This window comes from Rhinopithecus roxellana, chromosome 12, assembly GCF_007565055.1.
Source record: "Rhinopithecus roxellana isolate Shanxi Qingling chromosome 12, ASM756505v1, whole genome shotgun sequence".
Taxonomy (NCBI): Eukaryota; Metazoa; Chordata; class Mammalia; order Primates; family Cercopithecidae; genus Rhinopithecus; species Rhinopithecus roxellana.
The window spans coordinates 17,515,639-17,529,956 of NC_044560.1; the positions used below are offsets into that span (position 1 = coordinate 17,515,639).

The following is a 14,318-nucleotide window of genomic DNA, read 5'->3' on the forward strand; positions in this document are numbered from 1 at the left end:
ATAGATAAATTACAGATAGTATACCATCAGATAGTGATACATTAAAAATAAAAATAAAACAGGGTAAATGGATAGAAAGTGATGAAAAGGGGTTGCCAAGGAAAGGCCTCTTTGAGGGAGTCACATTTGAGTGGCCTGAAATAATGGAGCAAATCATGCAGTTTCTGGGAAAAGAGCATTCCAGGCTGACTGAACAACAACTGCAAACCCTAGGGTAAAAATGTGCTTGTTATGTTACAGAAACAATTGTAAGCTCAGTATGGCTGAAACAGAGTGAGCAAGAGAAGTTGGAAATGTGGTCAGTGGAGTAGGAGTAGACAGGGACCAGGACATGTAGGATCTTATAGGCTGTGGTAAGAAATCTGCAGTTGTCAGGTGCGATGGCTCATCATGCCTGCAATCCCAGCACTTTGGGAGGCCGGGATGGGCAGATCACTTGAGGTCAGGAGTTTGAGACCAGCCTGGCCAACATGGTGAAACCCCATCTCTTCTAAAAATACAAAAATTAACCGGGCCTCTTGGCGCACGCCTGTAATCTCAGCTACTCGGGAGGTTGAAGCAGGAGAATCGCTCGAACCCAGGAGTCGGAGATTACAGTGAGCCGAGATCGTGCCACTGCACTCCAACCTGGGTGACAGAGCAAGACTCCATCTCAATTAAAAAACAAAAAAAGAGAGAGGGAGAAATCTGGAGTTAATTTCAGATGTGATAGTGTAGCTGGCTTAAATCTGGCTGCTTGCCACCCAGAGGCTGAAAAAGAGAGAAGCCAGGTGTGGTTTAAAGAAAGCAGTTTTATTAACCAAATGCTAGGAGCTGAGGAATGGCCAGGCTCATGCCTTCAAAAGACCATTCCAGTTTTTTGGGCTGAGTGAAAGGTTTTTTTTGAGATGGAGTCTCACTCTGTCACCCAGACCGGAGTGCAGTGGCACGATCTCAGCTTACTGCAACCTCTGCCTCCCGGGTTCAAGTGATTCTCCTGCCTCAGCCTCCAGAGTAGCCAGGATTACAGGCGCACGCCACCACTCCCTGCTAATTTTTGTAGTTCTAGTAGAGACAGGGTTTCCCTGTGTTGGCCAGGCTGGTCTTGAACTCCTGACCTCAGGTGATCTGCCTGCTTCAGCCTCCCACAGTGCTGGGATTACAGGTGTGAGCCAACACTCCCAGCCTGAGTGAAGGGTTTTAAGAAGGCAAAGATATAGGAAATATGTGATAGTGGTGCAGGAGAGGGTAGGCCTTCAAATCTTGTTCCCATCGCTGTCTTGAGTTCATCACCTGTCTGGAGTTCTGGTTTTCATCATCCTGACCTTCCGCTCAGTAGTGGTGGACCAACTGTTCAGAACTCCCCTTAGGTGGGAGGATTCTGCAACTGGCTGTCTCTGCCTGGGTTGTTTCAAAATTGGCCCCTGGAATTTGTAAGCAAGCACATAATTAGATAAGTGAGCATTGTTCATGGAAGTACCTAATAGGAAAGGGAAACAGTTTCAAAATATGTTTCAAGGCTGAAAGCAAGAAAGGAAAAAAGTTTTAAAACGCATTTTGAGGCTGGGATACTTGGTTACAATAGGGATATATGACATGCTTTACTTTTTTTTTTTTTTTTTTTGAGATGGAGTCTCGCTCTGTCATCCAGGCTGGAGTGCAGGTGGCAAGATCTTGGCTCACTACAACCTCCACCTCTCGAGTTCAAGCCATTCTCCTGCCTCAGCCTCCCAAGTAGCTGGGATTATAGGCGCCCGCCACCACACCAGCTGATTTTTGTATTTTTAGTAGAGATGGGGTTTCACCATGTTGGCCAGGCTGGTTTTGAACTCCTGACCTCAGGTGATCTGCCCCCCTTGGCCTCCCAAAACGCTAGGCGTACAGGCGTGAGCCACCGCACCCTTTTTTTGTTGTTATTGTTGTTAATAAGGCAGGATCTGACTCTGTTGCCCATGCTGGAGTGCCATGGTGCAATCATAGCTCATTATAACCTCAAACTTCTGGGCTCAAGCTGTCCTCCCACCTCAGAGTAGCTAGGACTACAGGCACGTACCACCATGCTCATCTAATTTTTTAATTTTTTTGTAGAGACAGGGACTTGACTATGTTGCCCAAGCTGGTCTCGAACTCCTGGCCTCAAGTGATCCTCCCACCTCAGTATCCCAAAGTACTGTGATTATAGCCATCAGCCACTGCATCCAGCTCTGCTTTACTTTTTGGAAGGATCACCCAGGCCAGTCTGAGGATAACAGAATATAGGAGTCTGAGTAGAAGGGAGGTTAATTAGGGGTTGATTGTACTAGTCTAGCAAGAGATGGTGATAGCTTGAACTAGGGTGAGAAGTGGTTAAATTATGGATGTATTTTGGAGGCAGAGGCAATAAGACTTGGTAATGACTTAATTGTAGCTTTGAGAGAAAGAGAAGAGTCAAGGATGACACCTTGTTGAGCAACTAGAAAACTTAAGCTACCATTTTACTGAAATGATACAAAATAGCAGCTTAACACAGATGCCTGCTCTTTTTCTAAGTGCTTTACATCTGTTGCCCTACTCATGAATAGGGAATACTGGGGAAAGAACAAATTGGGAGTGGGAAATCAAGAGTTTGTTCTTTAAAACATGGTATGTTTGTGAAACTTGCTAGATTTCCAAATAGAGTATTGAGTATGCTGTAGATATATCAGTCTGAGGAAGTTCAGGGGAGATGTTCGGCCTGGAAATAAGAATTTGTTTATATCATCAGTGTATATAGGGGGTATTAAAAATAGTAGAACTAGGCTAGGCATGTTGGCTTATGTCTGTAATCCCAGCACTTTGGGAGGCCAAGATGGGAGGATCGCTTGAGGTCAGGAGTTTGAGACCAGCCTAGACAACATTGTGACCCCATCTGTACAGAAAGTTTTAAAAATTTAGGCTGAGCACCGTGGCTCACCAGGTGCTGTGGCTCACCATATAGGTTTGAGCATCATCTGTTTATGGGTGGTTACAGAGGCCACAGGAATATTTCTGTCTTGCACAGGCATAATCCCAGCACTTTGGGAGGCTGAGGCGGGTGGATCACCTGAGGTCAGGAGTTCGAGACCAGCTGACCAACATGGTGAAATCCTGTCTCTACTAAAAATACAAAAATTAGCTGGGCGTGATGGCAGGTGCCTGTAATCCCAGCTACTAGGGAGGCTGAGGCTGGAGAATCGCTTGAACCCAGGAGGCGGAGGTTGCAGTGAGCTGAGATCACGTCATTGCACTCCAGCCTGGGCGACAAGAGCAAAACTCCATCTCAAAAAACAATAAAATAAAATAAAAATAAAAAATTTTACAATTAGCTGGGTGAGTGGTATGTGCTTGTAGTCCTAGCTACTCAGGAGGCTGAGGTGGGAGGATCAGTTGAGCTCAGTAGTTCATAGCTTCAGTGAGTTATGATTGCGCTGCTGCACTCCAGCTTGGGTGACAGAGACCCTGTCTCAAAAAAAAAAAGTAGGACTGGATGAGATGACTAGTCAGGGTTCATTTTGCAGGGGAGGGGTTGATTACTGCTTCTCTAGGAGGTATTTAGAAATTTAGTGGTCTAGGCCAGGCGCGGTGGCTCACGCCTGTAATCTCAACACTTTGGGAGGCCGAGGCAGGTGGATCACGAGGTCAGGAGTTCGAGATCAGCCTGACCAACATGGTGAAACCGCGTCTGTACTAAAAATACAAAAATTAGCCGGGTGCGGTGGCAGTGGCAGGTGCCTGTAATTCCAGCTACTCAGGAGGCTGAGGCAGGAGAATCGCTTGGACTTCGCAGCAGAAGTTGCAGTGAACTGAGATCATGCCATTGCACTCCAACCTGGGCAACAGAGTGAGACTCCATCTCAAAATAAATAAATAAATAAAAATAAATAAATAAATAAATAAAATTTAGTGGGCTGATTTTGGACATCCTAATCACTGGAGAGGCTGTGGGCATTTAATGGGCTGGAGTGAGGGATACTAAGTGAGGGTTGCTAAATGTCTTGCAGTGTATAGGACAATACACAATAAAGAATTATTTCTGCCACATGCCAATTATATTCTAGGGAGTAGAGGAGTAAAGATAGCAAGGAGATGAGATATAAGGACCAAATCCTGGGATTCTGCAACATGTAGAGGTCAGAAAGAGGAGGAGGTTTCTGCCAAAGAGACTACCTCAGTTGAACTAGGAAAACAAAGACCAGGAGGTCCATAGATCCCAGTTTAGTGAACACTTAACAGTTACTAGGCCTGAAACACAGATTGGAGGGGAACAGTCCAGAGGAAGTGAGAATATTTTGGATTCTATTGTGTCTTTAGGCAATGAAGATGAAGACAAAGATCTAAGATATGTTTTGGAAGTCACTCATGAAGTAGAGGATGAGACTTCTCATTTGGTCAGTTAGGTGGATGGTGAAAGCTGCAGGAAGAAGAAGGAGTAAGGAGTAAGGTTAAGTAGGAGGTAGATAATGAGTTGTGCATGTATAACAGAGGTTTGTAGATAATCTAAGTGGAGATGTTGAGTGAGTTGGACATGTGAATTTGGATCTCATTCATATGAAAAAATAGTTATTGAGCACTTGCTGTTTTTCAGGAACTATTTTAGGTGTTGGAGATACAGCAGTGGACAAAAACAGGCAAAATACCTGTCCTGAAAGAGCTTATATTTTAGTGAGAGGAGATGACAAATATAAAAGGTAAATACGTAGTATATTAGAATAAGTGCTTTGAGAAATAGCTGGAAAAAGAGATAAAGCTGAGGTAAGTGGTCTCGGTGATTTGATTGCAATTTAAGGTAGGGTGATGAGGAAGACTTAACTGAGAAGGTAACATTTAAGCAAAGTCCCAAAGGAATTGAGAAATGAATATGTAGGGGAAGAATATTCCAGTGCAGAGGGCCTCAGCATGCCTGGCACATTGAAGGAACAGCAAGGAGGTTCATCTGCCTGGAGTTTAGTGAGAAAGGAGAAGAGTACTTGAACATAATGGGAGTATGTGACTTTTTTTTTTTTTTTGAGACAGAGTCTAGCTCTGTCGCCCAGGCTGGAGTGCAGTGGCGCGATCTCGGCTCACTGCAAGCTCCGCCTCCCGGGTTTACGCCATTCTCCTGCCTCAGCCTCCCGAGTAGCTGGGACTACAGGCGCCCGCCTCGTCGCCCGGCTAGTTTTTTGTATTTTTTAGTAGAGACGGGGTTTCACCGTGTAGACCAGGATGGTCTCGATCTCCTGACCTCGTGATCCACCCGTCTCGGCCTCCCAAAGTGCTGGGATTACAGGCTTGAGCCACCGTGCCCAGCCGTGACTTTTGTCTTAGGGCACTATAAGCTGTTGAAAGGGCTTTGGCTTTTACCTGAGCTTCCAAGAAAGATCTAGACTGAAAATATGTATAGGTTTGAGCATCATCTGTTTATGGGTGGTTACAGAGGTCATAGGAATATTTCTGTCTTGCACAGGCATCCAGTTAGTGGAGACACAAAGTAGGCTTCTCTGCAAAAACTACACAGGATTTTTCTAGCAAGACATCCTTCTGTTTGTGATTCTGTAAGAACAGGCGTATTTTGTTAATGGAGACTTTCCATCACAAACCTAGGATCATCCCCTAGGATTGATATTATAACATCAATCAAAAGAAGTAGATGAATTCTTTGCTTTGGAAGAGTTCAGTGTAATCTAATAGAGAAATTAGAGGTCTATAAGAGTCCCTTGGAACATGTGAAAGGATCATGTGGTATTGGAAAATTGCAATCTGTGATTTCAATAGCTTCGTATTAGAATTTGGAAAGTATCAGATGGCTGGCAAACTGTCAGCAAAGTCCTATTCTTAAAGGAGTACTGTCCTAGGTTGGGTTATCTTTGAGGCAGACTCTGATAGTACAGCCTGAAGAATGCTTTTTAGGAAGTGCTCTTGGGATCAACACCTGTGGAAGGGAGGGGACAGGAGCAGCAGTATTTGGCCACAGGGAGAAGTCAAGCAGCAGTAGAGATCCAACAGGAGCCTTAGTGGACCCCACGGGGGCTCTGGAGCTAAAATGACCTTTTAGAGTTGTCTCATGTGTACTGTAACGGCTGGGCTTACACTCTGGTCTTGATTGGATGTGGACTTCTGAGAAGGATGTGACCTTCCTTGAGTCAACTCTTTATATCTGAGGCACTCCCTGAAAGGATTGACAGTGGTAGGCTGTCTCCCAACAGCAGTCTTGTCATTCCTTAATGGGGGATCCAGCCAGTGCAACAGCATGCTCCCACAATATACCCTTGTGTTGCTCGATCTACTGCTTAAAAAACACAACAAAACAAAAAACAGTATTTTTGAGATATAATTCATATACTGTAAAATTTACAGTTACTTTACAGTTTATAGTGTATAACAATGGCTTTTAATATATTTGCAAGTTGTATAACCATCACTCTAACCAATTTTAGAACATTTTAATTACCCCCCAAAAAACTCTGTTCCCCTTAGCTGTCACTCTCTAATCTCCTCCCCACCCACCCCCAACATAGGCCACTGCAAACTTTCTGACTCTATAGACTTACCTATTATGGACATTTCGTGTAAGTGGAATCATAGGCTGTATGGTCCTTTGTGATTAGCCTCTTTCATTTAATGTGTTTTAAATGTTATGTTGTAACATGTATCAATACTTCATTTCTTTTTATGCTGAATGTTCCATTGTATTTATTTTGTTTATCCAGTGATCAGTGGATAGACATTGGGTGGTTTTCACTTTTTAGCTATTATGAATAGTGCTGCTATGAACATTTGTATAAAAGTTTTTCATTTGTTTGTTTTGGGGACGTTTGTTTTTGTAGTTAGCTGGGACTACAGGCACAGGCCACCACGCCCGAGTAATTTCTGTATTTTTTGTAGAGACGGGGTTTCACCATTTTGGCTAGGCTTGTCTCGAACTCCTGACCTCAATGGATCTACCTGCCTTGTCCTCCCAAAGTGCTGGGATTACAGGCATGAGCCACGCACCTGGCCTGTGTACAAGGTTTTGTATGGACATCCTTTTTTTTTGTTTTTAAGATGGAGTTTCGCACTGTAACCCAGGCTGGAGTGCAGTTGTGCGATCTCAGCTCCCTGCAACCTCCACCTCCCGGGTTCAAGTGACTCCTGCCTCAGCCTCCCAAGTAGCTGGGACTACAGGCCCCCGCCACCGTGCCCAGCTAATTTTTGTATTTTTAGTAGAGACAGGGTTTCACCCTATTGACCAGGCTGGTCTCAAACTCCTGACCTCAGGTGATCTGCCCGCCTCGGCCTCCCAAAGTGCTGGGATTACAGGCGTGAGCCACTGCACCTGGCTTTGACATATGTTTTTACTTCTCTTGGATATATACCTAGGAGTGGATCATATGGTAAACTCTATGTTTAACTGTTTGGTGAACTGTTACTCTTCCAAATCGGCTACATCATTTTACATTCTCACCAGCAGTGTGTTGGGGCCCCAGTTTCTCTACATCTTTCCTAATACTTGTTATTTATTTATTTATTTAACTTTTATTTTACGTTCAGGGTACACGTACATGTTCTGGTTTGTTATGTTGGTAAACTGTGTGTCACGGGAGTTTGGTGTACAGATAATTTAGTCACCCCGGTAATAACCATAGTACCTGAGAGGTATTTTTTCTGATCCCCTCATCCTTCACCCTCAAGCAGGCCCAGTGTCTGTTGTTCCCCTTCTAGTATCCATGTGTTCTTGGTTTAGCTCCCAACACTGTTATTACCTCTTTTATTTATTATAGCCATCATAATGGGTGTGAAGTGTTATTTCATTGTGACATTGATTTGCATTTCCTGTAGGGCTAAAGATGTTGAAGATCTTTTCATGTGCCTATTGACTGTATATCTTCTCTTATGAAATGTTTATGTACATCTTTTGCCCATTTTTAAATTGGGTTGTCTTTGTTATTTAGTCATTGTTCTTTATGTATTCTAGATATAGGTTCCTTATCAGATAGATTGATTTGCAAAAATTTTCTCCCATTCTGTGTGTTGCCTTATCACTTTTTTGATGGTGTCCTTTGAAGCACAAAACTTTAAATTTTTTTCTTTTTCTTTTTTCTTTTTTGAGACTGAATCTTACTCTGTTGCCCAGGCTGGAGTTCAGTGGCATGGTCTGAGCTCACTGCAACTTCCGACTCCCAGGTTCAAGCGATTCTCATGGCTCAGCCTCCTGAGTAGCTGGGACTACAGGTGCAGGCCACCATGCCCAGCTGATTTTTGTATTTTTAGTAGAGACAGAGTTTCACCATGTTGGCCAGTCTGGTCTCAAACTCCTGACCTCAGGTGATCCACCCACCTCGGCCTCCCAAAGTGCTGGGATTACAGGCATGAACCACCACGCCTGACCCCAAGTATGTGTATTTCAATTTCACATTCGGTGACCAGGGAATGACCACCAGTTAGGAGTTCAAGATCAGCCTGGCCAACATGGTGAAACCCCGTCTCTACTAAAAATACAAAAATTAGCTGGGCGTGGTGGCAAGTGCCTGTAATCCCAGGTACTCAAGAGGCTGAGGCAGGAGAATCACTCGAACTCAGGAGGCAGAGGTTGCAGTGAGCCGAGATTGCACCATTGCGCTCCAGCCTGGGCAATGAGCGAAACTCCGTCTTAAAAAAAAAAAAAAGAAAGAAAGAAAAAGAAAAAAATAATCTCACTAGCACAGAACTCAAATTTCTACCTATCTTAGTAAACAATCAAAAGCACGTTTCACTTTATGCCTCAATTGACTGCTGGCCAACCATAACTTCTATAGCAGCTCTCACTTTGATATTCTCTAGTAAATTTAAGTTATATTTAAGGTTAATTTCAATTGAATTTAATTGTTTAATAAATTTGATTGATAAGATTATATTAAAATTTAGGTTATGTTTACTTAAGTGAAGCAAGGAGTTAAGTCGGAATGAAAACTTAGGTTTCCAGTACAAACCTATGGAGTTGTCATGTATTATTCTAGTTTATCATATGGTCATGTTCTTTAGAATTTGTCACCAGGCTACTATAATAAAACTCAATTTACCAAATTCTTCAAGAATTAACTTGGTAATAAAGCTACAAAATTTATGAATCAGTACAGACTGCCCTCTTGTGTTCAAACTAAGGATGGATCTAATTGATGAACTAGGTAAAAACTACTCTTGAGGGGGAAAAAAAAGCCAAGGTCCTAAAGAAATCATCTAAAGTCGTTAAAAGCAGAAAAATTCTGATCTTACAAGGTAATAAAGAGCAGTCTTCTCAAAGCAAGACAAAAGCTGTTAATCTGAGCCAGATGATTGCTAGTACCAGTAGCCTGTGAGCCACCGTGCCCGGCCCTATAACTGCATCTTACTCCCAAGTTTCTCCAATCATTCCTGTCCAGTAGGTTGTGATTTATAAAAAGCAGGCTCTGAATTGGAGTTTAGTATTTAGACTGTTAGGGAATGACCTTAGGACAAAAACCACAGGAGGAGTAGGAAGCTGGATAGGGCAGATTTGACACTTGTCTTGACTGGGGGTGCAGGAGGTTGTATATTATACTTAGTCAACTTTCATTTGAAACATTTTTTGTTTTATTTTCATACTTGAGTGGATAAACTTACAGCTTACTGAACCATCCTCCTGTGTCTAAAATAACTTCCATTTTCCTTAGGCAAAACCAATTTCTTCAAAGATGTTCCTCATGCCCTTTCTCAGGTGTTGTATTTTTCTTACAAAAAAACTTGCCTTTTTCCTTACACTCTCGTAAATTCAAAATGAGGATTGGAAAGGGAGCTTATTTGAGGAAACTGAGAATAATATATTTTAAGACAAAAATTAGCCTTAAATGTTGTATGATAATCTAGTATTGTACATCTATATCTCAATTCCCCTAAAATAACTCCCAGCCTGGCACAGTCGCAGGCTGTTGTAATCCTCAAGAGGCCGACATGGGAGGATCACTTAAGCCCAAGAGTTAAAATCCAGTCTGGGCAACATAGGGAGATCCTGTCTCAAAAAAAAAAAAAACCCTATCATTTAATAAGTTGTACATTTCTATAATGTTCCACTTTTAAACTACGGTCAATGTTACTGAATTAGGATTATTTTTCTAAAAGCATAAAAGGTGATGGACTGTATGTATTAAGTGTATCATTTACCTTTTTCTCTTTTTAGAAACAATATCTTATCTCCCTAAACTGGTTAATAGTGGCATGGAAGATCCATTTGGTGAGTATCACCTACATTTTTCTTAGTAAATGACATTTCTGTTTTATCCTTACCTTCATTAAAGCTTTGAGAGTTCATTGGTTTTTTTCATATTCAGTATGCTACTCTCCAGAATAATGGGTCTCAAACTTTTTGCTTCTATAAGGATCCAGTTATATACTTAATGATAGAGTGCCAATGACCTTTTGTTTATTTGACATATCTATTGATATTTGCAGTATTATAAATTAAACCTGAGAAACTTTAAAAATATTACTTTGTTTAAAAACAACATTGATAAACCCATTATATATTACACAAATAACATTTTTAATGAAAAAAATCAAGAACCATTTGACAAGTTAAAATGAGAAATTTAAATGTCTGTATCTTATCTGGGTGTGGTGGCTGACGCCTGTAATCCTAGCACCTTGGGAAGCTGAGGCAGGCAGATCACTTGAGGCTGGGAGTTCGAGACCAGCCTGGCCAACATGACAAAACCCTGTCTCTACGAAAAATACAAAAATTTAGCTGGGCATGGTGGCACACACCTGTAATCCCAGCTACTCTGGAGGCTGAGGCATGAGAAACGCTTGAATCCAGGAAGCAGAGATTGCAGTGAGCTGAGATCTTGCCATTGCGCTCCATCCTAGGCAACAGAGCAAGTCTCTGTCTCAAAAAAAGAAAAATAAGTGAATACATTTCTCTATCTTAATTCAGTAACTTATATATACTTCTCTTTGGTTGGAAATGTAGTTCTGCTCATATTTCAGGAACAAGTGTGCTTTATAGTGCTTCATTAGTACTTGGCCAATGAAAGATAACATGGAAGTGACTGGGCGCGGTGGCTCATGCCTGTAACCCCAGCACTTTGGGAGGCCCAGATGAGCAGATCACTTGAGGTCAGGAGTTCGAGACCAACCTGGCTGATATGGTGAAACCCCATCTCTACTAAAAATACAAAAATTAGCTGGGCGTGGTGGCGGGTGCCTGTAATCTCAGCTACTTGGGAGGCTGAGGCAGGAGAAACACTTGAGGACTGGAAGGTGGAGGTTGCAGTGAGCTGGAATCACGCCACTGCACTCTAGCCTTGGTGACACAGGGAGACTCTGTCTCAAAAAAAAAGAAAATAAAAGAAAATAAAAAGATAACATGGAAGTAATCATAATAGCAGGCATGTGTAATATATATGTATGTGTGTGTGTGTCTATATATACATATAATTTTTTTATTTTTTTATTTTTTTATTTTTGGAGATAGTGTCTCACTCTGTCACCCAGGCTGGAGTGCAGTGGCACCATCAGAGCTCACTGCAGCCTTGACCTCCTGGGCTCAGGCAGTCCTTTCAACTCAGCCTCCTGAGTAGCTGGGACTACAGGTGTGCACCCGTATGCCTGACTGATTTTTTTTTTTTTTTTGGTAGAGACAGGGCTTTGCCTTGTTGAGTAGGCGCTTCTGGAATTCCTAGGCTCAAGGGATCCACCTGCCTTGGCCTCCCAAAGTGTTGGAATTACAGGCATGAGCCACTGCACCCAGCCTAATACTTCTAATTAAGTTTAGCCTGCGTATATTTCATCTAGCAACATGAGTAAGGGAATGTAAGTCTAGATATACAAAGGTTTAATGTCTGCCTTTTTGGCGATAAAGTCATTTTCTGTGTGTGGAACCCCTTTTCTTTTCTTTCTTTCTTTCTTTCTTTTTTTTTTTTTTTAAACTGGGTATCACTGTGTTGCCCAGGCTGGAGTTCTCACAGACGCAATCATAGCATGCTACATCCTTGAACTCCTGGGCTCAAGCAGTCTTCCTGCTTTAGTCTCCCACTGTGTTTGGATGTTAAGGGGTGAAGAAGACTGAGTTAAGAGGCTGTTGCATTCAGTATTAATTATGCATATTTCCCATGTAGCCAGGACTACAGGCGTACTCCACCACTCCTGGCCCTATTTTTACCTGATGCTCATTTCAAAGTGAGAGATATGTCTTAGGATATCACATTTTTTGAAACCATAACATTGACTAGGAAGACTAGTTAGGAAGTACTTTTCATTTTAAAATACACATTAGCAAAAAAGAAAAAAAAGAAATCAGAGGCAGTTTTACTGGTTTAATTTCAGCATGCTGGAGGAAGCATTCGATTCAAGCATTTTCTGATCCTTCATCACACGGAAAGAAGTCTGAATCCGTTTTTATGCCAGTGCAGCTTGAGGAAGTATAGTAAAAATACTACTATATAATAGTCACTGAGATTAGGTTTTTTTGGGCTACTGGTACTAGCAATCATCTGGCTCAGATTAAGAGCTTTTGCCTTGCCTTGAGAAGACTGCTCTTTATTACCTTGTAAGATCAGAATTTTTCTGCTTTTAGCAACCTTAAATGATTTCTTTAGGACCTTGGCTTTTTTTTCCCCCGGAAGAGTAGTTTTTAGGATTACACCTAGTTCATCAATTAGATCCATCCTTAGTTTGAACACAAGAGGGCAGTGTGTACTTAGTCATAATTTTTTTTTTTTTTTTTTTTTTTTGAGACAGAGTCTTGCTCTGTCGCCAAGCTGGAGTGCAGTAGCGCGATCTGGGCTCACTGCAACCTCCGCCTCCCGAGTTCAAGCGATTCTCCTGCCTCAGCCTCCTGAGTAGCTGGGACTACATGCACATGCCACCACACCTGGCTCATTTTTTGTATTTTTAGTAGAGATGGGGTTTCATCATGTTGGCCAGGATGATCTCAAGCTCCTGACCTCGTGATCTGCCCGCCTTGGCCCCCCAAAGTGCTGGGATTATAGGCGTGAGCCACCGTGCCCGGCCACTTATTCACAAATTTGTAGCTTCATTACCAAGTTAAATCTTGAAGAATTTGGTAAATTAAGATTTATCATAGTAGTCTCGTGACAAATTCTAAAGAACATGACCATATGATAAACTAGAATAATACATGACAACTCCATAGGTTTGTACTGGAAACCTAAGTTTTCATTCTGACTACCTCCTTGCTTCACTTAAGTAAACATAACCTAAATTTTAATATAATCTTATCAATCAAATTTATTATTAAACAATTAAATTCAACTGAAATTAACCTTAAATATAACTTAAATTTTCTAGGGAGTATCAACGTGAGAGCTGCTACAGAAGTTACAATTGGCCAGTAGTCAATTGAAGCATAAAGTGAAATTTGCTTTTGATTGTTTACTAAGATAGGTAGAAATTTGAGTTCTGTGCTAGTGAGATTATTTTTTTCTTTTTCTTTTCTTTTTTTTATTTGAGACGGAGTTTTGCTCTTGTTACCCAGGCTGGAGTGCAATGGCACAATCTCACTTCACTGCAACCTCCACCTCCCAGGTTCAAGTGATTCTCCTGCCTGAGCCTCCTCCTGAGTAGCTGGGATTACTGGCACCTGCCACCACGCCCAGCTAATTTTTCTAGTTTTAGTAGAGATGGGGTTTCACCGTGTTGGCCAGGCTGGTCTTGAACTCCTGACCTCAGGTGATCCACCCGCCACAGCCTCCTAAAGTGCTGGAATTGCAGGCGTGAGCCACCATGCCCGGCTGAGATTATTTTTTATTTTTTTGGTTTGTTTTTGGTTTTGGGGGTTTTTTTTGAGATGGAGTCTTGCTGTGTCACCCAGGCTGGAGCGATCTCAGCTCACTGCAACCTCCATCTCCCGGGTTCAAGCAATTCTCCTGCCTCAGTCTCCCAAGTAGCTGCTACAGGCGCCTGCCACCACGCCCAACTAATTTTTGTATTTTAAATAGAGATGGGGTTTTGCCATATTAGCCAGGGTGATCTTGAACTCCTGACCTCAGGTAATCCACCTGCCTTGGCTTCCCAAAGTGTTTGGAATACAGGTGTGAGCCAACACACCTGGCCTGAGATTATTTTTTTCTAAACACTTATTTAAATCTTGGAATTTGTAAATTAACATTCATTCAACCATAATATGGATTTTAGAGAAAAACAGAAATGATTCATAGTTATATGTAACAACCAGTCTGCTCTGTCTCCATTTTTCCTTCTAAACGTTATACTGATTTTTTTCTTAGTTGTTCTATACATATACACACATATACATATGATAAGAATTTGGTGTACTCAGTGCCATTTGACAAAGAAAAGAATTGAGGATGTAAAATGAGTTTATTTCTTTTGGTGGAGTGAGAATTTTGTTATAATTAAGTTAGCTAATAATTAAG

The 14,318-nt window shown here is 41.9% G+C and overlaps 1 protein-coding gene across 5 annotated transcripts in view; it reads left to right on the top strand.

Moving 5' to 3' along the window:
- Positions 1–14,318, top strand: part of PHACTR4 (phosphatase and actin regulator 4) — a 144,877-nt gene that overhangs the window by 27,928 nt on the left and 102,631 nt on the right. For all 5 annotated transcript variants that reach the window (XM_010380347.2, XM_030941839.1, XM_010380346.2 and 2 more), the window contains one exon: positions 10,103–10,156. In XM_010380347.2, the coding sequence (XP_010378649.2) occupies positions 10,141–10,156 (16 nt within the window). In that variant the 5' untranslated portion in view covers positions 10,103–10,140. The remainder of the gene's footprint in view (positions 1–10,102; positions 10,157–14,318) is intronic.